This window comes from Pelobates fuscus, chromosome 5, assembly GCF_036172605.1.
Source record: "Pelobates fuscus isolate aPelFus1 chromosome 5, aPelFus1.pri, whole genome shotgun sequence".
Classification (NCBI taxonomy): domain Eukaryota; kingdom Metazoa; phylum Chordata; class Amphibia; order Anura; family Pelobatidae; genus Pelobates; species Pelobates fuscus.
Window position 1 is genome coordinate 369,716,927 of NC_086321.1, and position 26,054 is coordinate 369,742,980.

The window sequence follows — 26,054 nt, forward strand, 5'->3', positions numbered from 1 at the left end:
AGAGGAGCAAGGATGGAGGGCTGGGGGAGGAAGACAGAAGGAGAAAGGAAGGGGTACGAAAACCAATGAGACAGGCAGTGTCATTTTCATCAGATCAATATCATTTGTAAAGAGGTGACAGCAAACATGTAAATGAATCAGGACAAACCATCAGTACTCTGCCGAGAGTCTGGGATGGCAAAGTGAGCAGGTGGACTCGGGAATACAACGTCATGAAGAACACAAGGTTTTTGTCTGAATTTTTGGCACATTTCTTAATGTAGAAAGACAAAATCTCCATTTAAGGCACGTTCTGTGATTTTACCCTTCTGTTACTGTGTTCCGTTTTGGGGCCAAAAAACTCTCTGGTGCTAATCTTGCCAATCGTACGTAATGATCAAGAAGACAATCAGTGGTTCTTATGAAATCACGTGAGGATGAGAAGTTAATTTTTCTGGTCCAGGCACAGTAAGCTGTTATCCAAAATTCACATGTACTATAGTTAAGTAAAGCTTTATGAATACACATTGCGTTGCTGCCTGCATTGCTAATCAATGATCGTCTGTCTTCCTGGTGGGAATGAAGTTGACACCAGGAAATGTGATCTGAAGTGCAGCAGAGGAAGGAGAATTGACTGATCTTTGGGCAATTAAGCCCAGCAGACTATATATCTCAGAATGACGTTTGATTGATGGTGTGGGGCTAGATCTCAGTTTACTGCAGCCCCACCGCTAGACAGCCAGTAATATATACACCTAGTTACAAATGTAAGCATTAGCGGCCTGTCTGGAAATAGCATTATACCATTATAGCATTAAAAGTTGTATCCTGGTGTTTTGTATGGCTGGTCACATAACGATGACTAGAGACATGGAACTGATTACCAGCAGATGTGGTATTAACAAGCATAGTTAGTGAGTTCAGTATTCTCTAATATAGGAATAGAGCCGACGTGGCTAATACCAGCATTCAGGAATACCTCGGAGAGTAAGGATACACTAAGTAAGGAATATTGGAGGTTACGGGGTGAATAGGTAGATGGATCTGGCTTAAAAGTAAACTGGGTGTGAAATAAGGTGATATCTCCACGAACCCCTTTTTTTATAAGCACATACCGGTATATGCCAAATGTTTAGTGGAAGTGAATTTTGCCTGCTTAATTGCAGCCTTATTCGTAAAAGATTTCCTCTGTGCCCCCACTTAGCAGCCTCCTCTCAGCCCCTATTAGTATTCCTCCTGCTTCGACCTGACTTGCACGCAGGCACAACAGTGAGCACTTTACAAAACTAGGCTTTAACTCGTCCCTAGCAATGAATAGATGTTCCAGTGATCTGTTTCTGAAGTGCTCTTAGTGAAGAATTTAATTAACGTGCACGTGTTATGAAAGAAAGGACCTGGGCCCACTACATGGAGGATACAATTTGTTCTATACGTTGCGTAGCTAAACAAAATTCAAATGTACTGATTCCATTTTATTTTTTATTATTTTTTTCCACTGTTCTGACCGTACCTTTTGGCCAGTGGCATAAAGGTATCAAAGTGCAACAAATATAGGCGGCACAGTATGCTCGGAATTGTGGGGTGATCCTAGTGTTATTTTGGGGGTTAGATCAGTTGCACATATTTTAGGTATATCTAAATACATTAGCACAGTGTACAGATTTCATGTATACCTGCCTGCAGGTAAATGTGTTTTGAGAATCGTGTTTTGGGAGATGCAGAATTACACACTGAGGTTTGGTAAAATGACTCGGGGATATCAAGCAATGCTCCGATAAATTAAAGACAAGAGGAGAATCGTTCTAACTTGTATATATTAACCTTTATTATTATTTCATACGTACAGGCTCGCCACCTCCACTACAGCAGCCAGAGAGCTGGAAGCTGTAGTGGTTATGGTGCTTGGCGTGTTTTTTGGTTAAATCAAAGGACAGGATCAGGGGGTTGTAGGCAATATAACCACTGTAGCAAGTGTTGTGGTTATGTCACTTTGAGTACCTCCTAAAGTCTTCATATCATAGGCCGTGTGACGGTTAATAATGATGCGGAGGGTGGTATGCTGCTATTAAAACCAGGGCCGGACTGGCCCACCGGGATAGCGGTGGCCGGTGCGTGGCCGCCTAGTGTGCACCAGCCCGGGTCGCAATTACAGGGTGACCGGCAGGAGGGGATGTGTTGCGGCCCCGGCCTGCGCAGAGTAAGCGTGCGGGGGGGCCCACGGATCAATTTTCGCACCGGGGCCCCATAGGTCATGTGTACGCCCTTGGGTAGGGGAGCTTCTGTTCCCCTACCCAGTCTGACAGGAACCTGCAAGCAAGAACGCTCCTCCCGCGAGCAGGCAGGTTGGAGCGTTGCCGTGCGTTACCATGGCAACGCTCCGACCTGCCTGCTGTTCTCGCGGGAGAAGAGTGAAGTCAGCCTGCAGCCAGAGGAGCTGCAGGCTGAACAGCACGTGCCACCACTGGACCACCAGGGATTGAAAAGTTCCCCCTCTCCCCTGGGCCCTGACCAAAGGTAAAGGGGGAGGGGATTAAAAAAAGTTTTTTTTGTTTTTTTTTATATAAATATATCAATGCTATAACCCCCCATACACACACTACACTCCTCCCCCCACCAACAGCACCCCTCCACACACACAGAACCCCCCCACACACACAGAACACCTTTACGCACACAGAACTCCTTCACGCACACAGAACCCCTCCACACATAAAAAGCACCCCTCCACGCACACAGCACCCCTTCACGCACACAGCACCCTTTTACGCACACAGCACCCTTTTACGCACACAGCACCCTTTTACGCACACAGCACCCCTTTACGCACACAGCACCCCTTCACGCACACAGCACCCCTTCACGCACACAGCACCCCTTTACGCACACAGCACCCCTTCACGCACACAGCACCCCTCCACGCACAAACGATTTCTTTCATGTTTGAGTGATAGTTTTCAGGTTTTTTCCTGCTTCCATATCTGCGCACTATGCTGGCGCGATGCATTACGGGGCTGGTATGGATTTTTTTTCCAGGGCTGCTTTTCATTCCCAGTCCGTCCCTGATTAAAACTCACACGATTTGTTTACATTTATTTATTTATTGGTTAACAGTTTGTTCTATGTGCTGTGCCCTGACTGGCTGAAAAACATGATATACTGTAACTGTTGTCAGATGTTGATCATTTTTTTTTTGTTTGTTTATAATAGTTTGTATTTGATTTCATTTAGAGCTGACCACTTGCAAATTCTGAACTAGATTGTAAAATTCAATTCTGAATTACAGCGCTCAGAATAAATGTATTTACTGAATGCGATGTTTGTATGCCTGCGTGTTTATTAGAGTTAATATTTGTGAGCTTGTGTTTTTATTAGATACAATGTTTGAAAGGCTGTGTGATCATTAGATTTGATGTATTTTATTAGCTTTGATAGAGTAATATGTTCATGGAATGTGATTTTTGTGAGGTGTGCTTAATACATGTGGTTTCTGAGATTGTGTGTTTACAAGATGGGATTTTTGTGTGGTTGTGTATTTATTAAATGTGATATGGCTGTGCGCTTCTCAAATGTTTACTATGAGAGGATGTATCCCTGTTAGATGTGATGTTTGTGAGGTTGTATATTTGTTAGATGTGATGTTTGTGAGGTCGTATAGTTGTTAGATGTGATGTTTGTGAGGTCGAATAGTTGTTAGATGTGATGTTTGTGAGGTATAGTTGTTAGATGTGATGTTTGTGAGGTTGTATCTTTGTTAGATGTGATGTTTGTGAGGTCGTATAGTTGTTAGATGTGATGTTTGTGAGGTTGTATGGTTGTTAGATGTGATGTTTGTGAGGTTGTATAGTTGTTAGATGTGATGTTTGTGAGGTAGTATCTTTGTTAGATGTGATGTTTGTGAGGTCGTATAGTTGTTAGATGTGATGTTTGTGAGGTTGTATGGTTGTTAGATGTGATGTTTGTGAGGTTGTATGGTTGTTAGATGTGATGTTTGTGAGGTTGTATAGTTGTTAGATGTGATGTTTGTGAGGTTGTATAGTTGTTAGATGTGATGTTTGTGAGGTTGTATGGTTGTTAGATGTGATGTTTGTGAGGTTGTATGGTTGTTAGATGTGATGTTTGTGAGGTTGTATGGTTGTTAGATGTGATGTTTGTGAGGTTGTATGCTTGTTAGATGTGATGTTTGTGAGGTTGTATGCTTGTTAGATGTTAGACATGTGCAATTCGTTTCGGTCCGAATATGAATTCGGACGAATTTCGGGCAATTCGGACATTCGGGTACTTCCGAATGTCCGAAGTTCCGAAGATGCCGAAGTTCCGAAGTGTCAAAGTGCCGAAGTGCCGAACTTCCGAAGCACAGTATTGCCTAAGTACTAATAAACTTACCCAGTGAAAGAAGAAAAATGTTACATTGTAAAAATTTTTAAATAAAAAGTATACAAACATAGACAGGATTCAGCTGTAAGCATTTGCAACACTTACAACAATCAAGTAACATACATTCATATAAAATGTAAGTTACTTGGCCAGTCATGTAATGACAGGAATGAATAAGTAGATAACTCCCTAATTCCCATGGTATTAGGGAGCTATCTACTAAAAGGCTGAAAGACCTAAATTGGTCTTTCAGCCAAATTTACTATTACTAAGTAAAGATTACTTAGTATTAGTAAATTATGCCCCTACTCGCTATACCGCGAGTAGAGGCATGTCTATTAAACAGTGAGCAGCCTCACTGTTAAAAAAAAAAAAAAAAAGGTCCCCCTTCCTGAGTCCCCACCCCTGACATGCCCCTACTCACGGTATAGCGAGTAGGGGCAAAATTTACTAATACTAAGTCATTTTTACTTCATATTAGTAAATTTGTCTAAAAGACCAATTTAGGTCTTTCAGCCTTTTGGTAGCCTTTTGGACATTAGGTCCCCCCCCTTTATTAGTATTTAGGGCCCCCACCCACCGCTCAGGGGTGGGGGCCAGGGGGAAGGACATTAGGTCCCCCACCTTTATTAGTATTTAGGGCCCCCACCCACCGCTCAGTGGTGGGGGCCAGGGGGGAGGACCTTAGGTCCCCCCCCCTTTTTAGGATTTAGGGCCCCCACCCGCCACTCAGGGGTGGGGGCCAGGGGGAGGACATTAGGTCCCCCCCCTTATTTTACTGTTGGGCCCCCACCCACTGCTCAGGGGTGGGGGCAAGGGGGGAGGACATTAGGTCCCCCCCTATTACTATTTAGGGCCCCCACCCACTGCTCAGGGGTGGGAGCCAGGGGGAGGACATTAGGGCCCCCCTTATTAGTATTTATGGCCCCCACCTGCCGCTCAGGGGTGGGGGCCAGGGGGGAGGACATTAGGTCCCCCCCTTATTAGTATTTAGGGCCCCCACCCACCGCTCAGGGGTGGGGGCCAGGGGGGAGGACATTAGGTCCCCCCCTTATTTTACTGTAGGGCCCCCACCCACTGCTCAGGGGTGGGAGCCAGTGGGAGGACATTAGGTCCCCCCCTTATTAGTATTTAGGGCCCCCACCCACCGCTCAGGGGTGGGGGCTGGGGGGAGGACAATAGGTTCCCCCCCATCGTTTTACTTTAGGGCCCCCACCCGCCGGTGCCACAGGCTGCTAACTGTTTACTAGACATGCCTCTACTCACGGTATAGTGAGTAGGGGCAAAATTTACTAATACTAAGTCATTTTTACTTAGTATTAGTAAATTTGTCTGAAATACCAATTTAGGTCTTTCAGCCTTTTGGTAGATAACTCCCTAATACCGTGGGAATTAGGGAGTTATCTACTAAGCAGCTGCAATAGAAGTGCCTAAGTCCCGAAATGCTGAAAGTCCGAAGTGTCGAAGTTGCCAAAGTTCTGAAGTGCCAAAGTTCCGAAGTTCAGAAGTGCTGAATTGCCAAAGTTCCGAAGATGCCGAATTTCCGAAGTGTCGAACTGCCGAAGTGCTGAAGTTCCGAAGTGTTGAAGTGCTGAATTGCGAAAATTCCGAATTTCGGAATGCCGAACCGAACCGAAAATTTTCCCCATGCACATGCCTATTAGATGTGATGTTTGTGTTTTTGTATGGTTGTTAGATGTGATGTTTGTGAGGTTGTATGGTTGTTAGATGTGATGTTTGTGAGGTCGTATGTTTGTTAGATGTAATGTTTGTGAGGTCGTATGATTGTTAGATGTGATGTTTGTGAGGTCGTATGATTGTTAGATGTAATGTTTGTGAAGTCATATGATTGTTAGATGTAATGTTTGTGAAGTCATATGATTGTTAGATGTGATGTTTGTGAGGTCGTATGATTGTTAGATGTGATGTTTGTGAAGTCATATGATTGTTAGATGTAATGTTTGTGAAGTCATATGATTGTTAGATGTGATGTTTGTGAGGTTGTATGATTGTTAGATGTGATGTTTGTGAAGTCATATGATTGTTAGATGTAATGTTTGTGAAGTCATATGATTGTTAGATGTAATGTTTGTGAGGTCGTATGATTGTTAGATGTAATGTTTGTGAAGTCATATGATTGTTAGATGTGATGTTTGTGAGGTCGTATGATTGTTAGATGTAATGTTTGTGAAGTCATATGATTGTTAGATGTGATGTTTGTGAGGTCGTATGATTGTTAGATGTAATGTTTGTGAAGTCATATGATTGTTAGATGTAATGTTTGTGAGGTCGTATGATTGTTAGATGTAATGTTTGTAAGGTCATATGATTGTTAGATGTGATGTTTGTGAGGTCATATGATTGTTAGATGTAATGTTTGTGAAGTCATATGATTGTTAGATGTAATGTTTGTGAGGTCGTATGATTGTTAGATGTAATGTTTGTGAGGTCATATGATTGTTAGATGTAATGTTTGTGAGGTCGTATGATTGTTAGATGTAATGTTTGTGAGGTCGTATAGTTGTTAGATGTAATGTTTGTGAGGTCGTATGATTGTTAGATGTAATGTTTGTGAGGTCGTATGATTGTTAGATGTAATGTTTGTGAGGTCGTATGATTGTTAGATGTAATGTTTGTGAGGTCGTATGATTGTTAGATGTAATGTTTGTGAGGTCGTATGATTGTTAGATGTAATGTTTGTGAGGTCGTATAGTTGTTAGATGTAATGTTTGTGAGGTCGTATGATTGTTAGATGTAATGTTTGTGAGGTCGTATGATTGTTAGATGTAATGTTTGTGAAGTCATATGATTGTTAGATGTAATGTTTGTGAGGTCATATGATTGTTAGATGTAATGTTTGTGAGGTCATATGATTGTTAGATGTAATGTTTGTGAGGTCATATGATTGTTAGATGTAATGTTTGTGAGGTTGTATGTTTGTTAGATGTAATGTTTGTGAGGTCGTATAGTTGTTAGATGTAATGTTTGTGAGGTCGTATGATTGTTAGATGTAATGTTTGTGAGGTCGTATGATTGTTAGATGTAATGTTTGTGAAGTCATATGATTGTTAGATGTAATGTTTGTGAGGTCGTATGATTGTTAGATGTAATGTTTGTGAGGTTGTATGATTGTTAGATGTAATGTTTGTGAGGTCGTATGATTGTTAGATGTAATGTTTGTGAGGTCATATGATTGTTAGATGTAATGTTTGTGAGGTCGTATGATTGTTAGATGTAATGTTTGTGAAGTCGTATGTTTGTTAGATGTAATTTTTGTGAGGTCGTATGATTGTTAGATGTGATGTTTGTGAAGTCATATGATTGTTAGATGTAATGTTTGTGAGGTCATATGATTGTTAGATGTAATGATTGTGAGGTCATATGATTGTTAGATGTGATGTTTGTGAGGTCATATGATTGTTAGATGTAATGTTTGTGAGGTCGTATGATTGTTAGATGTGATGTTTGTGAGGTCGTATGATTGTTAGATGTAATGTTTGTAAGGTCATATGATTGTTAGATGTAATGTTTGTGAGGTCGTATGATTGTTAGATGTGATGTTTGTGAGGTCGTATGATTGTTAGATGTAATGTTTGTGAGGTCATATGATTGTTAGATGTAATGTTTGTGAGGTCATATGATTGTTAGATGTGATGTTTGTGAGGTCGTATGATTGTTAGATGTAATGTTTGTGAGGTCATATGATTGTTAGATGTAATGTTTGTGAGGTCATATGATTGTTAGATGTAATGTTTGTGAGGTCGTATGATTGTTAGATGTAATGTTTGTGAGGTCATATGATTGTTAGATGTAATGTTTGTGAGGTTGTATGTTTGTTAGATGTGATGTTTGTGAGGTCGTATGATTGTTAGATGTGATGTTTGTGAGGTCGTATGATTGTTAGATGTGATGTTTGTGAGGTCGTATGATTGTTAGATGTAATGTTTGTGAGGTCATATGATTGTTAGATGTAATGTTTGTGAGGTCATATGATTGTTAGATGTAATGTTTGTGAGGTCATATGATTGTTAGATGTAATGTTTGTGAAGTCATATGATTGTTAGATGTAATGTTTGTGAGGTTGTATGATTGTTAGATGTAATGTTTGTGAGGTCATATGATTGTTAGATGTGATGTTTGTGAGGTCGTATGATTGTTAGATGTAATGTTTGTGAGGTCGTATGATTGTTAGATGTAATGTTTGTGAGGTCGTATGGTTGTTAGATGTAATGTTTGTGAGGTCGTATGATTGTTAGATGTAATGTTTGTGAGGTCGTATGATTGTTAGATGTAATGTTTGTGAGGTCGTATGATTGTTAGATGTAATGTTTGTGAGGTCGTATGATTGTTAGATGTAATGTTTGTGAGGTCGTATGATTGTTTTATAGTGGTGTTTTTGTGAAGCGGTATATTTTTGTTCTGCATGTATATCTTTATAAAAGGTGATGCGGGTTTGTTTATTAGATGTTAAATTGTATATGAGGGTTTCTGTGTGTGTGTGGTGCAGTGTTTGTGTGGTTGGAGAGATAGACAGGATGCAGCAGGATTGTCTGGCACTCTCTGGGTGTTGGGTACCAATCTATCAGTATTAATCACAGTCACCGTTAGTCAGCACTCCGTCCCCGCAAGGCAGCTGGTACTTGCTGTAGTTTGTTAAACGGCCCTTGGCATTATCTTTATTCTGAAAAGGTCACTATTGAGTTTCGGTGTTTGTGTGAACATGGTGCAGCCTGTACTGCACAGTGAATTAATGTTACATCCCTGCCCCATACAGAGCACGAGTTACAAACAACACTCTGTCTCCTGTCTTATATCCTAAAATGTCGGAGAACTTCCCATAATCCACTGCAGTGGCTTCCAAAACTGTCATGGCCTCTGGCTTACTAATCGTTAGGTGACCCAGATCTGTATGACACCCTCCTGCTTGCGTGCCCTTGCTACAGAAACATTGCCTGTGGGAGGCATAAATTGAACACAGACAAATATTATAACGAGGGAGGGGTTCCCCTAAGGGCATATAGGAGAATCCTGCCCTGTAACGCCAATTCTCCAATCATAGCTGACAATTTACAGCACCAATCAATATTTCGATCACTAACACAGCGTTGGCAATACATTTCATCCCTCATATTTTGATAAACAAATTAAAATATAATTTTCATAACTTCTTTTTTCAAAGGGGGCCTTAAAGGCCGCGCTCTCTTTCACACATTTCTGAATTTTTATGATAACCAGTAAAAACAAATATCGACGTGACACTTGCTCTTCTTGTCTCCTGCTTATCTTTATTTGCAATGCCAAAAGGCAAAGGCAACAAAAGGTGTCTGTGAGTTCACTAATAACCATAACTACTATTATTGCATCTCTCCAAACCATTAGATGGTAAGGTATGTGCTAGTGCGGATTTATATTTTTTCAGATTACAATCTGTGGTGCTTTTTCCACCATATAATTCATCCTGGAATTAACGTAACAAAGAAAATAAGGGTTTGTTTGCGCAATAATCATATAATCACCAGGTTCAGCAAAGAGTTTTACTGACTGTGTGAAGCAACTGTGATTGCAATGCCTAACATGGTAATAAAAATAAGGTTTTCGTTACATTAAAATGAGGAACAATTCAAGTTTAAGCTACTGTGAAAAGTTACAACATCTCTCCTGAACATGTGCCTTTGCACACGAAAAAACAACTTATTTAGAGATTTAACCCCAGCACTCGGTAATTTCAGGTGCAATGTGTGTCATATTCGGCCATCGAAAATGAGAGCCAACGTTTCGACATGATGTCAGGCCCTGGGGAGATAGCGCAGCTAAGCGGACAAGGGCACATGTAGGAGTGTGGGGATAGATGCATGGGATTGGTTGGGAAGAGTCTGTGGGTGTGATTATGTTCTGTGTAAGACAGTGTGGGGGAGGTCTTACCTCAGTGCCACTTGGGATTCGGGCCAGCAAACAGCTTCCCTCCCGCCCGCCCTATACTATATTTTGTCGCAGCTAGCCGGGGGTATGTCCTTGCCAATTGAGTTTGAGGTTACGTTTAAGTAGATGGAATGAGATGAACAAGTTTTTTAAGGTCTCAAACCTCCCCTGCTCTAAAGGTTTAACTTTAGGTTGCCTGAGGTCTCGTGCCCATCGAGCGTGGATAAGGTCGGCTGATGGCAGGCATTGGAAGGATTTTTTATGACGAGGGGGGAGGTGAGAGGGAGTGGTGATTAGGAACCACTCTTTTTTTTTATTGGCAAGGACGGTTGGGTCACTGTATAACACTATGGGTGGAGTTATATATGTATATATGTTAATTTATGCTTATTTATGTCTAATGTTTTGGTTACAGAAAAGAAGAGATTTAATAAATAAAGTTATGGATGTGTTATGCAGTAATTTAGTTGTGATAATAAATGCTGTGGCCTGTTTCATCCATACTAAGTGGTCTGTCGTTATTGGGGGGGTTAATGGGGTTAGATGTTGTTCTAGGCTGCATCGCGATTCCCCACTACGTACATACATGTCGTTATCAATTCAAATGGTGTCAAAATGTGTTATATGGCTGAATAAAACACACATTCCATCGGAAATGACTGAGTGCTGGCGTTTATTTTCTCTGAATTACTTTTGCATCCTTGGAGCAGAGACCTTTACTCACAGCAGGAGTAACAAAAATCTTAGAGTTTGAATAGTGCCCCTCCTATGTTGTTTTTTTGTTTGTTTGTTTGTTTGTTTTTTTATTTTTTGGGGGGAGATTTAACCCCTTCAGGTCTATTTTGGAATTTTAAACCAAGCAATGCCTTGTGTGTCTGCTAACACGTCCTCTCTTTGGCTAACTCTGCAAAGAGGGGAAAAGCCACGGTTACAAAATACTTCAGCATAGTTCAGAAAAAAAGAAAAATATGTCTTTTAAAAAGCAGAAGGATAAAAAACAGTTTGTACTCCATAGCTCATATTGCATAAAATGGCTGGCATTAGCAAGATGGCTGACAGCAAGACAATATCAAGTTCCACATGTTATTAGGTTGTAATTATTTTTCGACAGTCATTGCAGATAAAATGTATACCTAACTTGTATATAAAATGGTATATTGCAATTAGGTGTTAATCTCCCATTTCTGTAATAAATCATTCTCACTTTTAGTAACCGTGATTTTTGACTGCAAAACGCATTTTGACCGCCATGTATAAAGCGGCAATAGAAAACATGTTTAGCTATTTCGGTACATAGAGAGCATCCGCGGACAATTAATAAAATCCCATAGCGACAAAAGTTTTGCAGGTTGCGAGTGTCTATAATTCCAAACTTCACATCCAATACCAGGGGACGCGTCACGCTGATAAATCTGAAGATTCGTTGCCTGGCAACAGAAAAAAATACTTTTTATATCTTGTGGTATGACGTCTTTGGAGGTCCTAAAAATAAATTTTTCGTGACCCTTCTCTTCCCGCATCACTGAGGCATGGAAGCAATCCTGCCTTCATCAAATTTTACATTTGAAAGCAACAGATCTCAGCTTCAGCGAACGGTACAGTTCCAGCTCAGGTCAAACTACAACGCCCACGATATTATGATTACAGGTCACTGTTTAGATAATAAAACCCTTAACGTGCCAGCTGCACTTCTTCTAGGCTATTTTAATGTAATTGCATACTTCATCCCAAATGGCGCAAACCAATAATGTGGAGTTTTCAGATTGGTGTCCCCTGAAAGGTGATTCTTTGAGCATCAACATCCATTGTGTCCCTTGAGCCAGCAATCAAACCCAGACCACCTCCATAACTAAGGAAACCATGCACTACAGCTATGCAATATGTTCTGATGTATTCAGGAACCTTCCCTGATAGGGTGACCACGTTTTCAGAACACAGTTTAAACTTTTACAATGTATACACCACCAGCATGTAATGTGTCACGACAAAGTGACCCCAACACGCAGAATGTAACCCTAAATAGAGAAAGGTATTACCCGACCTTAGAATGGCCGGGTTTAACGTGGATAGCGAGATAATAGTCAGGAAATAGCCAAAGTCTAGGAAAACCAGAGATCAGGATAACAATGAGGATAAACCGAGTCAGAAAACTAGAGAACAGGATAAACGAGAAAACAAGCCAAGTCAAGGATAACAGTTAAGCACTATCTGATTCTACAAACACTATCAGGGAATTCAATATTACTAGAGGGAACAACAAGCGAACAACAATAGGGCACTATTCAAAGTTTCAGGGGGCGTTGAATATTTAGAATTTTCTCGGAATTGCCGATACGACATTGGCGTGAATAAAAGGGGGCTTGGTCATTCAACATGCCGGCGTTGGCAATCAGAGTTTCCACACGCGGGCGCGCGGGAGTAAGGTAAGGTGACGTAATGTTCTAAAGAACTAATCGAAAACTTGCAGAAATAGTAAATAGCAGAGTTGGAGAATTTTTCAAAATCAGTTCTATAAATGTTGCAATTAGTCTCACTACAATTCAGCTGTAATTGAATGAATCACTTATCCAAACTGTACACCACTGTGAGTTTTATTGCTGTCGATCTCCATGCCATGCATGGTCACACCACAATTAATATTTGTTTTATTGTTGTGGAGCTCTGGGAAATACTCAAATACTAGAACTCTAGTAAAAGGTGAGTCCCAAAGAGGGACACTAGGGAGGTATGTAGAATATACTCCGAGTCTGCAGAATTCTTTCATCTTCCAAATATTAACGCGTTCCATGATAAGAATCTATAAATTGTATTTCTCTGTGCACAATATATCCATCTTAAACAGGCTTATAATATTTACACCTAGTCTTTTACGCAAGTCTAATTGGAAACATCTGGTTGTGTTGCCCGATGGATTGATGATGGCACAGTGTTCCAGACAGTGCCCAGAACTCTGCATACTTTAACACAGGTTTAATTATCAGGCAGGTCAGGGCACTGAGTCTTCTGAACAGATCCTGTTATTGAGTTCTGAGGAGACACTTTGAATCATGATGTAGCATTTCATAATTCTCATAAAAACATCCAATTATGGGAACAGTGAAAATTTCCAGCCTTTGGAATTGGAGTAATTGAATATATTTCCACGTTCAGAAATCAACTAACGCAGAGCCAAGTACAGAACTAAATCTATTCCTTGCACCCCATCCAAGGCAATTTCCATTATCCATCGGCAGAACAAAAAGAGTGTTGCATGATGTTCTAATGCCGAGCAATGTGCGGGAGATTAACAATTGATTGGCTCCTAATGAGCAGTAAAATCGTTTTTCCGCATTACGCACAGTACATGAATAATACAGAGACTTTAGAAGAGTCAAGGTTTTATCAGCCCCGGAACAAGGAGGGGACATAAACCTTTCCTGTCTGTTCAGTATAAATGTTCGAACATTCCCAGCATGATGGTCAAAAACGCCAGAAGTTAATAAAATCATAACTAAAAGAGCTCATATTCTAGTGATATAAATAACTCTGTACTACAACGCTTGCAATCTAGTATTACAATTTAAAAATAAATAAATGGAACTCTGGAATAATGCTAAATCCTCCTAGTCTATAAATTGCGGCGGGATACGTTTGCGCTATATAAATGCCAATAATAATACAATACAGGGAGTGCAGAATTATTAGGCAAATGAGTATTTTGACCACATCATCCTCTTTCTGCATGTTGTCTTACTCCAAGCTGTATAGGCTCGAAAGCCTACTACCAATTAAGCATATTAGGTGATGTGCATCTCTGTAATGAGAAGGGGTATGGTCTAATGACATCAACACCCTATATCAGGTGTGCATAATTATTAGGCAACTTCCTTTCCTTTGGCAAAATGGGTCAAAAGAAGGACTTGACAGGCTCAGTAAAGTAAAAAATAGTGAGATATCTTGCAGAGGGATGCAGCACTCTTAAAATTGCAAAGCTTCTGAAGCGTGATCATCGAACAATCAAGCGTTTCATTCAAAATAGTCAACAGGGTCGCAAGAAGCGTGTGGAGAAACCAAGGCGCAAAATAACTGCCCATGAACTGAGAAAAGTCAAGCGTGCAGCTGCCAAGATGCCACTTGCCACCAGTTTGCCCATATTTCAGAGCTGCAACATCACTGGAGTGCCCGAAAGCACAAGGTGTGCAATACTCAGAGACATGGCCAAGGTAAGAAAGGCTGAAAGACGACCACCACTGAACAAGACACACAAGCTGAAACGTCAAGACTGGGCCAAGAAATATCTCAAGACTGATTTTTCTAAGGTTTTATGGACTGATGAAATGAGAGTGAGTCTTGATGGGCCAGATGGATGGGCCCGTGGCTGGATTGGTAAAGGGCAGAGAGCTCCAGTCCGACTCAGACGCCAGCAAGGTGGAGGTGGAGTACTGGTTTGGGCTGGTATCATCAAAGATGAGCTTGTGGGGCCTTTTCGGGTTGAGGATGGAGTCAAGCTCAACTCCCAGTCCTACTGCCAGTTTCTGGAAGACACCTTCTTCAAGCAGTGGTACAGGAAGAAGTCTGCATCCTTCAAGAAAAACATGATTTTCATGCAGGACAATGCTCCATCACACGCGTCCAAGTACTCCACAGCGTGGCTGGCAAGAAAGGGTATAAAAGAAGAAAATCTAATGACATGGCCTCCTTGTTCACCTGATCTGAACCCCATTGAGAACCTGTGGTCCATCATCAAATGTGAGATTTACAAGGAGGGAAAACAGTACACCTCTCTGAACAGTGTCTGGGAGGCTGTGGTTGCTTCTGCACGCAATGTTGATGGTGAACAGATCAAAACACTGACAGAATCCATGGATGGCAGGCTTTTGAGTGTCCTTGCAAAGAAAGGTGGCTATATTGTCACTGATTTGTTTTTGTTTTGTTTTGAATGTCAGAAATGTATATTTGTGAATGTTGAGATGTTATATTGGTTTCACTGGTAAAAATAAATAATTGAAATGGGTATATATTTGTTTTTTGTTAAGTTGCCTAATAATTATGCACAGTAATAGTCACCTGCACACACAGATATCCCCCTAAAATAGCTAAAACTAAAAACAAACTAAAAACTACTTCCAAAAAATTTCAGCTTTGATATTAATGAGTTTTTTGGGTTCATTGAGAACATGGTTGTTGTTCAATAATAAAATTAATCCTCAAAAATACAACTTGCCTAATAATTCTGCACTCCCTGTACAATGGGAGAACCTATCTCAAAAAGCTTAAAATATAATGGTATGATGATAGAAACATGAGAGGGGATTTTGTTATCTTACAGTATGGTGTTATGTGTGGGATCTAAGACTGTATGACTGCGATCAGGCATTTATCTGGACTCCACTGGCCATGGAGAAGCTCTTGGGAAGTGGGTTTGCGTTGGGGCAAAGAGCAGATTTTAAGTAAAAAAAAAAGAATACTTTCATCCTTTGACCTTTAACTACAGCTCCTATATAACTGCCAGAGGGGCCAAGTGTTCTCTTTAGTCCGTGAAATGTTTAGGAATGAATAGCACTGGCTGAACAAAGTATAAAAATAATGCAATGTTCTTTTACAAAGTCACAGGGTGTAATTGTAAACTCCACGCCAATATGTGACTTCACATAGCCCTCGTGGAATTAAGGTCAGCCATCGCCGTTTTAATAAGGGACTTTAGTTTTTAAAAAACAAAAAACACTACTCGATAACATATAGCTCACACAATGCCGCCTTTGTTTTTTGCTTTTTACCCGAGGCAGCCCTGAAACTGGTATTTTTATAAGCTTTCTTGATTAATGAGTAATTATCAGGAAATTATATAGTTATGATGGGTTTTCGCATTCACTGTGCAGAGATGTAACGTCCATATCTCTTTGGTGTAAAAGATATTGCGGTATTTGATTGACTTCCTCTGGTGATTCTGCTGTGATCCAAGTATTCTACAGACAGTAGTCGGTCTAACTGTACAGATCACTGGCAGCAGTAGGTATGCACTGCTTAGATGAGGGCACTGACCTGCGCTCACTGACAGTGATGTCATCAAGGCGGGTTGAAATGATGTCACCAAGGGAGGCTGAAGTGATGTCACCAAGGAAGGCTGAAGTGATGTCACCAAGGGAGGCTGAAGTAGAGCTTACAAACTCTAACTAAAGATTGTTTTTCATTGAGTGCAAATTACCTTACATTAAAATGTTACAACATATCCAAATTCATTTTTTTCATACCAGTTTTTATTGACACCCTGAATGGGATTACCGTTGGGTAGAAAGGATTGCTATATGCTAACATATCCCATGTATGGGATGGAATTCTGCCCGGATATCAAGACTCTTGCATTTAACGCTGATGGTCCATGTTATAGGATATTGCAAATTCCGCTTCAGAATTGTTACATAACTCATTGATCCAAGGTCAAACATGATGGAACCTGACCTTGGACAATGCACGTGGGCTTCACATAGAGGGTGCTGCTATGAACATGGAAATGTGGCTCGCATAATGTTAATTCCATCTGTCTTCTCCTTTCAGTGTTCCTTTTTGCCGAAATTCTCCATTCACATAGAAACGAAGTATGAAGATAACAAGGGCTCAAATGACAATGTGAGTTTCGAACACGATGGCTTTAGACTGAATTTAAATGTGGGATTTCTCATATAAGAACTGTTGAAGGTTATTTATGCCTGATGGATATGTTACTGGATATTATAAAGCTCGCTGTCGATCTAAAGTTACTAATACATATTAATCAGAATGGTATTACCCACAGTCTACAATAATTCTGAGAACCAGAGACTCCGTTCAGATTGTTCCTTCATTATAAATAATGCACGCATATGTGTCTGCGCGTGCATGTACGTAAGTATTTACGTATGTGTGTTTATATTTTATGTACATTGTTGCATAGATGTATGCACCTATGTGTGTGTATTTCTGTTTGTGTGTATTTTTATGTATGTATATATTTGTGTATATGCTTATATATGTATATGTCTGCATTAGAAGGAATATATGTCTATGCGTGTGTGTGTGTGTACATATGTGTGTAGGAATCAATGTATTTTTGTGTATACATACATGAATTTATTTTGTGTGTGCATGTTTGTGTGTACATGAAATTATTTTTGTATGTGCATGCAAGTGAATGTGCGCATACATGTCTGCGTGAATGAGTAAAGTGGTGCTTACAAACAAACATACTGGTACAACTATCATGTGGGTTCTTCTCCTATACACCACACCAACCAAAGCATGCAAACAAAAATATACCATATGTTGCGATATGTGAAGGTGGAGTGCTTAAAATTATGTTTACTTAGCTCTATTTGTTATTCGGGGTATATAGTTTCAAATGTAAAATGTAAAAACTAAACAAACAGCAGCATGATACTGTAAGAAGAAACACAATACGAGGCTAAATATGTGAGCAGGCTCACTCACATTTGGTGGAGCCTTTATGCATCTGGTTCAAATCTGATTGGCCTTTGTATCAATAGGTATAACTCCACCTTCTTCATAGCCCTTGTGGAATAATTTGCAAAAATCAGAGCAGAGACAGGTACCAGACTAGTATAGTATATTCAAAGACGGACATAAACACACATAACTGCCTAGCTCACCTTAGCAGGAGCCTAAATTTACCCAGTTTCAGGTAAGTACTGCGTAGTCCTATTATGGACAGCCGTCTCCCCTGTATAAACAAATACCTAATGCTTGGTACGGTACAATAAAATGTATTCATAATAAAAGACTTACATAAAAATGGTAAGATCAATGTAAAAACAATACTGCCAGTCTGTACGCCAACTCCTCTAAGACGCATTTCACCTCGCAGCTTTTTCAATCAGAATGTGTGTATGTCTGCGTAATATGGACATATGTCTACGTGTATGTATGTATGTGCAGGCAGTAATTAGTATTTTTGTGTAAACATGAATCTATTTTTGTGTATGCATGTATGTGAATGTGTGCATACATATATCTGTGAGTAACTGTGCATGTATGCGTGTCTGTTTAAGTATGTATATTCCTCTGTTTAGGCATGCATAAATGTTTGTTATGTGTACATACATGTTTGTTTTGGTATGTTACGTTGCTGTGTATATGAGTGTTTGTCAATCTGACGGATTGTTATAATCACGATTATCAACGTGTTTGTTACAGACGAGGGTTACTTGATCACCCTCTTATTAGCCGTGCCTGCACTGCTTTATAAATCTGATCCTGATGGTACACAGACCTACCCACTGCTCTTTCTGAGAGGTTCCTGGGGTAATCTGACACAGGGAACCATTTTTGTAAACTAAATAGTTAAAGTTGTGTTTTGTTTTCTTCGTACCAGGAAAAAAAATGGTGTGAAGTCTGAAAAATGAAGTTAAATATACAAACTGGAATTGGCTGTATATATTAGTTTCCAGCCTTGGTTTTTCTCCATGTACAATTCCAATTGTTATTATTTCTCCTCCACCATTGCAATGTGAGCCTTTGCTGTACAAGGACTTAACTGGTTTGTGATTTGTAACTACGAAAATGTTTATATTTAGCTAAACTAAAATGATGCGCCGCAAGGAAAAGTTTAGCACAAGTTATAATCGAGTCTCAATATTTTATTCAATTGATGTACTTTAGATTAACGTGACAATGTTCCTTTAAATATATAAACTGCATAACCTTAAAATATATAAACTGCATAACCTTAAGCAATATCGCTCATCACAATTCAGTGCATTCATCTCGTGCTGAACTTTATGTCCCAAACCTCCCCTGGTGGGCAGGAATTTATGGAATAGGCCCAGGTCCCAGATATCCTTATTCGAACAATAACGCTTGCTGTTGAAAGATAATTGCTGCACACCCCGCCGGAACAATTTTTTGGGGAAGTTTACATAATTTAATTCTTTTTATGCATTTCTGATCAACTCTCTACATTTATGAATGCTTTGTTCTCCTATATCCATGTGCTAGCATCGCATTCCCATAAATCTAAGAGCCTGGTATTGGAGGGGTTAATAATGCATCAGACACAGACGATAATATAACATTTTTATTTGCTTAATAAAAATGTCTGCAGTCTAATTTATGACATGTTGTCTGCCAACTGTGTTAGTGTTCTGCCATCTAGTGGTGATTATTGATAATGACTACTGTGGTGATATTACACTAAAGGAACATGCCATGGCATTATTATTTTTATAAGTTGTTGTAACCGTTTGGAGATATAGAACCAAATAAAACATGCACGTATGTTTTTTTCCTGCATGTTTTCTTTGTGGGTACATGATGAAAAACGGCTTTCAAAACCTGCAGAAATTCTTAAAATCATCTCTCACTGCTTCAATTTAGTGTTTTTGCTTTTTTTAATTTTCTGCAAATTCTTTGTCTACGGCATAAATCCCATAGATTACTCACCAGGATATGCTCCAAATATGAGTTTTTTTTCCATTAAAATGAAAATGTATATTAGTGGATACATCTTTAGGTATCGTTACACTGCAGAATGCCTGTCTGGTACTTTCCTGTGCTGTAGGTATATTGTAATAACAGTATGTATATCGTAACCCTTTCATCTGGCAAACAGAGTGTTTGTACTTCCCTTTCAATTCACGTTTGGCTGTTTGCATTTGTTTGTTTATTTCTTTTTTTACATTTGCCGCAGATATTTGACAATGAAGCCAAAGATTTGGAACGAGAGGTCTGCTATATTGATATTGCGTATGATGAGATCCCAGAGAGATATTACAAGGAGTCAGAGGTGAGACACAGGGTGGACAGCACTGGTGTTGCCCTACACAAAATTCACCTATTTTCAGATATTATGGTGCTTACTATTTAGAATCTCTATGTACAGTGGTGCTAACTGAACACAAGTGACGTTTTAGGTCAAGACACCAGCATTGGAAGCATACTCCAAGTTAACAATGTTTCTAGCTCAGCTGTTGGACTTACATTTGCAGTTCCCTGGCAAATTATTGATGATTCCTGGTTTATTGAATAACACTGTTAAAAGGTTACTCCAAGACACATGACCACTTCATTGATTTGAAGTGTTGATGGTGCCTTGAGTCTGTATGTGCAGCATTTTGGATTAACCTCTTCGCTTCCAGAGGTTTAACTCCACCTCTGGCACTGTCATTAGCCAGCCAGTTCCAGGCTGGCTAATGTCAATTCTGTGCAAAATTGGAACCAATGGCAGCACCACCATCACTGTGCCAACTTAGTCTGGCCTGCTGGGAGAACTTCAGGTAGACTTAGCGTTGGAACAGAGGTTACTATTTTGTTTAACTGTGATTTATTTTTATTTTTTTTACACTGATTTTTAGTCAGAGTAACTCCTTAAAGGATCACTATAGTGTCAGCAAAACAAAGCTGTTTTCCTGACACTATAGTGCCCTTAGGGTGCCCCCACTCCCGTGGCACTGAAGGGGTTAAACCCCTTCAGCAGCTTACCTTATTCCAGTGCCGGGCTCCCTCGGCGCCGGTGACCTCTCCTCCCCCACAGACGCCAGCTCCCGAGTGGAGCGGAAGACAGCCACTAGAGGTTGGATTAACCCCAAATGTAAATATAGCAGTTTCTCTGCCATGTTTACATGTAAAGGGTTAAAACCTGAGGGACCTGCCACTCAGACCGCTTCATTGAGCTGAAGTGGTCTGGGTGACTATAGTGTCCCTTTAATGTGTATGATGTTTTTCACATTGTAAGTGTTCAGGGTACACGTGCAATCTAAATTTTTAAAGTGAAGAACAAATTGTCATTAGACTAACATATTAATAAAACTCAATACATAAAATGAAGGTCCTCATGGGACCCAAACGAAACAGGCAGACTATATTTTAAAGTGGAAAAACATCAGACAGTAGACCAGTATTAAGATTTAGACATACACATAAGTAAAAGAGTGTTCTCAGCCAAGAGCTGGAATTACATGGAATAAATTATGATTCAATTTTCTGACAACCCTGGAATAGTTGGAGGTGAGGACCGCATTGGTCAGGGAAAGTCTGGGAGAGACCAAAAGTCCTACAATGTTATCTTTAACTGCGTAAGCCAGTGGTCGTAAATAAGTTTTACAAGCCTTATACCGATAATCAATTACGATAATCAATTATAATCAATTACTAGAGCTATGAGAGCCCATGCCCATGTTTGCTATTCCTTTCCTCATATCAGTTCTCTGTTCCATCTTTGTTACTTCACTGTCCCTTCGGTGAGGCAGTTACAGTTCCCATTTACATCCTTTCCTCTCGGCCCCAGTATTCTACAAATAAACCTCTCCTTCCCCATCAGATCTTCTCAAACCCTCCAACACAATTTCTACATAATAATAATATAATAATTTCTATTTGACTGTCCTTTTAAAAAAATGATGTCTCTCTGTTCTTTTTGGGTCCACTCCCTCTGTCTGTGTCCCACTCCCGTACCAAATTTAACTTAGCAGTGGACTTTATACAAATAATATCTGCCAATAACATGTCCCATCTGCTATAAGAACCCTTCTCTGCCCCATAACTGTCTCCGTCCCCCCTACACGTCACTCCTCCTCCTCATGTTAGCTGCTATTTATGCATGCCTCCCTTATTCCCGATGTACGCCATATAAGTAAAGCTATATCCTCCCCACTATTTAATCTGTGCATCTCGGTCATTAGTACTGGCTTCCTCACTCATCCCTATGAATCTCCCATTTAAAAGCAGGGTTCCCTCTCCTGCCTACCTCTACACTAGTACTGTGCTTTATGCACCAAATTCTTCAGCATTACAGTTTTCATTTGGCCTCCAGTAATAACAGATGCATTCTCGGCAGACAGAGTGCCACCTCGAAGCCCTGTGAATTCCTGGAGTGGCCCATTTGCCACAAGTATGTCATTTTTGCCCTATGGGTTACCTAACTTAATAAACAAATATAGTGGTTTGTGCCGCTACGAGGCTCCAACTCATGTGTAAATGACGTGCGGCTCTGGATGTATTCGACTTGTCGCATTGCTGAACACGATCATCGAAGGCAACAACTGTGCAGATCTGTGCAATTAATTATTGCTTTAAACAAATGTTTTCCTCTGCAGCACAAACAGTTCTGCGACCTGATTATCCATAGAGACAGGCTTTGCGGAACATTTTACACATCACAAGCACCATGTGGGCCTGGAGGGTGTATTGATTATTGCCAGACATTTAAATCAATACACTGAATAACTCATTGATATTGTTACCAGATTGTGCGGTCTCCATAGAGACAGTATCAGAGTCATTTAATGAATTTACTGAAGCATTGAAGTGTCGACTTAGTGAATAATTTTTGAATGATGCATTAAACCATCCAGATATTAAATATCTATCTATGGTAATTTCATTTATTAGTTCTGATATTAATTGTCGGATACCTGCTGTTTTATAGTCTTATTTTAAAATGTTGCAGAATATTTGGCATTATATTAATGATAATAATGGTAAACCAAAAAATGCCCCATTTTGGATAGCCACAAAGTCATACGAGACACATAAAAGTCAAACGATAACACAACGTGAATTGATTGACAAAGAGATTATCAGAGTCCTAATTGTGAAATAGAGTTCTATAGTCCCTAGTCACTGGAGTGACGTACAAAATATGTGCAATGTCCTGTAATGCACTTATTGGGATAGTCCACTGTGCTTCATTAGAATTATAGAATGCTCTGAGGGACAGTCCACCAAGTTCTACTAGAATTAAAGAATGCTCTCTGGGACAGTCAAATAAGTTCTACTGGAATTATAGAAATCTCTATGGGATAGCCCACAAAGTTCTAAACGAATTATAGAATTCTCTGTGGGATAGTCCACCAAGTTCTAAATGAATTATAGAATTCTCTATGGGGTAGTCCACCAAGTTCTAAAAGAATTATAGAATTCTCTTTGGGATAGCCCACCAAGTTCTAAAATAATTATAGACTTCTCTCTGGGATAGCCCACCAAGTTCTAAAAGAATTATAGACTTCTCTCTGGGATAGCCCACCAAGTTCTAAAAGAATTATAGAATTCTCTCTAGGATAGCCCACCAAGTTCTAAAATAATTATAGAATTCTCTCTGGGTGGTCCAGAGAATGCTCTTTGGTTAGTCCACCGAGTTCCTGTAGAATTACAGAATATGCTCTGGGACATTCCACACAGTTCCGCTAGAATTATAGTATATATAATTATAGAATATAAAATACTCTCTAGAACAGTCCGCTGAGTTCCAGTAGACTTACAGAATACTCTCTGGGATAGTCTTCCACAAAGTACCAGTACAAGGAATTAGCTACAAAGGTTCTAAACTTCTATAATTATGCTCAAACCCAAGAAGTATCATTAAACTCTGGAGTTCATCTAAATAAACCAGTACATGGTACATGAAATATGGGCTAGTCCAGGCTCCAGGGAGCCACCAAAGACAAATTTTGCTTTGGTCCACCAAAGCTCAAACACAAGTATTCAAAACCGACGGAGAATATTTAATTTAATTGCAGAAATCATTAAGAAAACTTGTTTGCAAAAAACGTAAATAATAGAGGGGAATGGTAATCAATTTTGGATTGATGGCATAGCCTCCCAGGAGATAAGACTTAGATGGACACGTTTAGAGGCTGGCAACAGACATTAACATACTTAAGACCTTTACAGTAATTAATGCAAAGAACCAGCAGATGAAACCGGTCCAGTGGGTTTTATCAGCCTTCATGATGTATATTCATATAAGAACATCACAGGAAAAAAAATTGTACAGGTTTATATGTTCTTGTGGGAGTTAAACTGGCTGCCTAGCGCTGAGCTTGATTGTTGGCATTTGGGGTTTTATTGTCCTGTCTACGATACAGTAAGCATGTGTATTGTAGCCAGATGATCCCTCTCACAGCCTTAGATTTTGTGCCATTGTTGTGTCCTGATGCGTGTAAATCCAAAGGAAAATCTGCCATCTGGAGGTTATACGGATTACCTCTTCCTCTGTTTAACCTGTGCTCCCGGCCTTTACTGAGCTTCGATTCTGGGTTATAGTTTGACTGTTAGCTCTTACTGCTCTGTAATAGATCAAAGGTAACCCCCTAGCTGGCGTAGATCTAGAATTCCCACGATTCTTTGCCAGCCTCAAGGCTGAATACAAATATACAAAAGCTTTGAATGTACAGAGTACAATCTGACCCAGTAAAAAAAATACAAAAAAATACAAATGGATACAGTATCAATAATAATACAAATATATAGAGAGAATTCCCACACCCAAATGTGTTCAGTAACAAATTGCTCCTATTTCTACAGCTATATAATTATCTTAAAACTGCAACTAATAATCAGAGAAAATAAAGGCTGGTAGAGAATCGTTGGCAGTGTAGTCCTGTAAGAGCTACCTATAGGCAACCCCTGACAAAGGTCCCCGCCTAACCTCCCCCATCGCAAAACGAGCATTTAATAAATATAAAATCTTTATGAAATACTCATACCGACTGGGATGGAATTTCACTGAAACTCCAACCCTGTCAAAAGATATACTGAGACAAAGTGCTTTGTCTCTGTATTTTTCCTATGCCTGACACTTCTAGACACTGGGCGTAGCTATTAGATATTAGCTGTATCTACGGAGGATGCCGCGGTCTTGTGAGATCCGCCATAGACCTCAATGCTGTAAAATGCGCCAGAAGCAGAGGAGGGTCACCAGCGAGGGACAGGTTCAGGTAAGTATATCTCCACTTTCTCTGCCTCCCTCCTCCCCCTCCACCGGCAAACGAGCGGCAATGTCACTGTTGGGGGTCTTTGCCAATTGCACAAAGTCCCCAAACTGCGACAGTGCCGCTTTGAGATTTTAAAACCGATATTACCTGCATTATTATATGTTCATTTATGAAATTCGGATGGGGCTTTACCGACTAAACTGGGAATTATGAAGAAATTACAAGGCAGATGGAAATTTAGGCAGAAAAGGCTGAATTAAAAAGATCTCAATTTCTGATTTTCCAGCTCAACCATTTGTGATTAAAATCTAAATATTTCTCTCAATTCTTCACAATTCACAATGTTTTAGTCAATAAATCCCACATCTATAAAATGCTAGTGAATACCAATGTTAGGAGGACATTAGCATTTGACACACATTTTGTTTTATTACACAGAAACTAACCAGTCAGGACACACTAAGGGCTAATTTCTGTTACAGGAGATAAACACATTTCTTGTAATTGAACAAATTGAATATAGTTACCAGAATTATCTATGGTAATAGAATCCAGCCCTCATTAGGTATAAGTTTATTTCTTATTCTTTACATTATTAACCTCCAGTTAATATTGACAATCGATCATGAGTCTTCAACATTCCAAATGTTGAGGACTACATCTCCTGTGAGGCTTTTGCTGACCTAAGAGCTATTTCTGCCTAACAATCATATGTCCTATATATAAATAGAAGATTCTATTAAGTATCTATAAAGGTAGATCACCCAGATTACAAAATCAAACAGCCCAAGTCAGTAAATTGGAGAAAAATTATTATTTGCAGGCCTCGTTAATTATACTCCAATCAGCCAACGGCATGTGTGTTGGCCCGTGCTACACGGTTTTTGTTTGTCATTTGCTCATTATCGACAGGAATTCTCATGTTGGTTGGTGGATGTACGATTAACAATACTGAAAACTTGAGAATGAATTGTCATCGTAATGTGGTCATGGCCCAGGACAGTCCATAACTTGTGGGATATTTTTTGCCCCAAGTAAAGAGGTAGAACCAATCCTAGAAAGACCTTCAAACACCTCCTCCTTCCTGCTTCTTTCATGGGA

At 39.8% G+C, this 26,054-nt stretch overlaps 1 protein-coding gene across 1 annotated transcript in view; it reads left to right on the forward strand.

The window, feature by feature from the left end:
- Window positions 1-26,054, forward strand: part of PITPNC1 (phosphatidylinositol transfer protein cytoplasmic 1) — a 117,743-nt gene that overhangs the window by 81,744 nt on the left and 9,945 nt on the right. Inside the window, exons 5-6 of the mRNA XM_063456139.1 lie at window positions 16,807-16,878; window positions 19,931-20,026. Of these exons, the coding sequence (XP_063312209.1) occupies window positions 16,807-16,878; window positions 19,931-20,026 (168 nt within the window). The remainder of the gene's footprint in view (window positions 1-16,806; window positions 16,879-19,930; window positions 20,027-26,054) is intronic.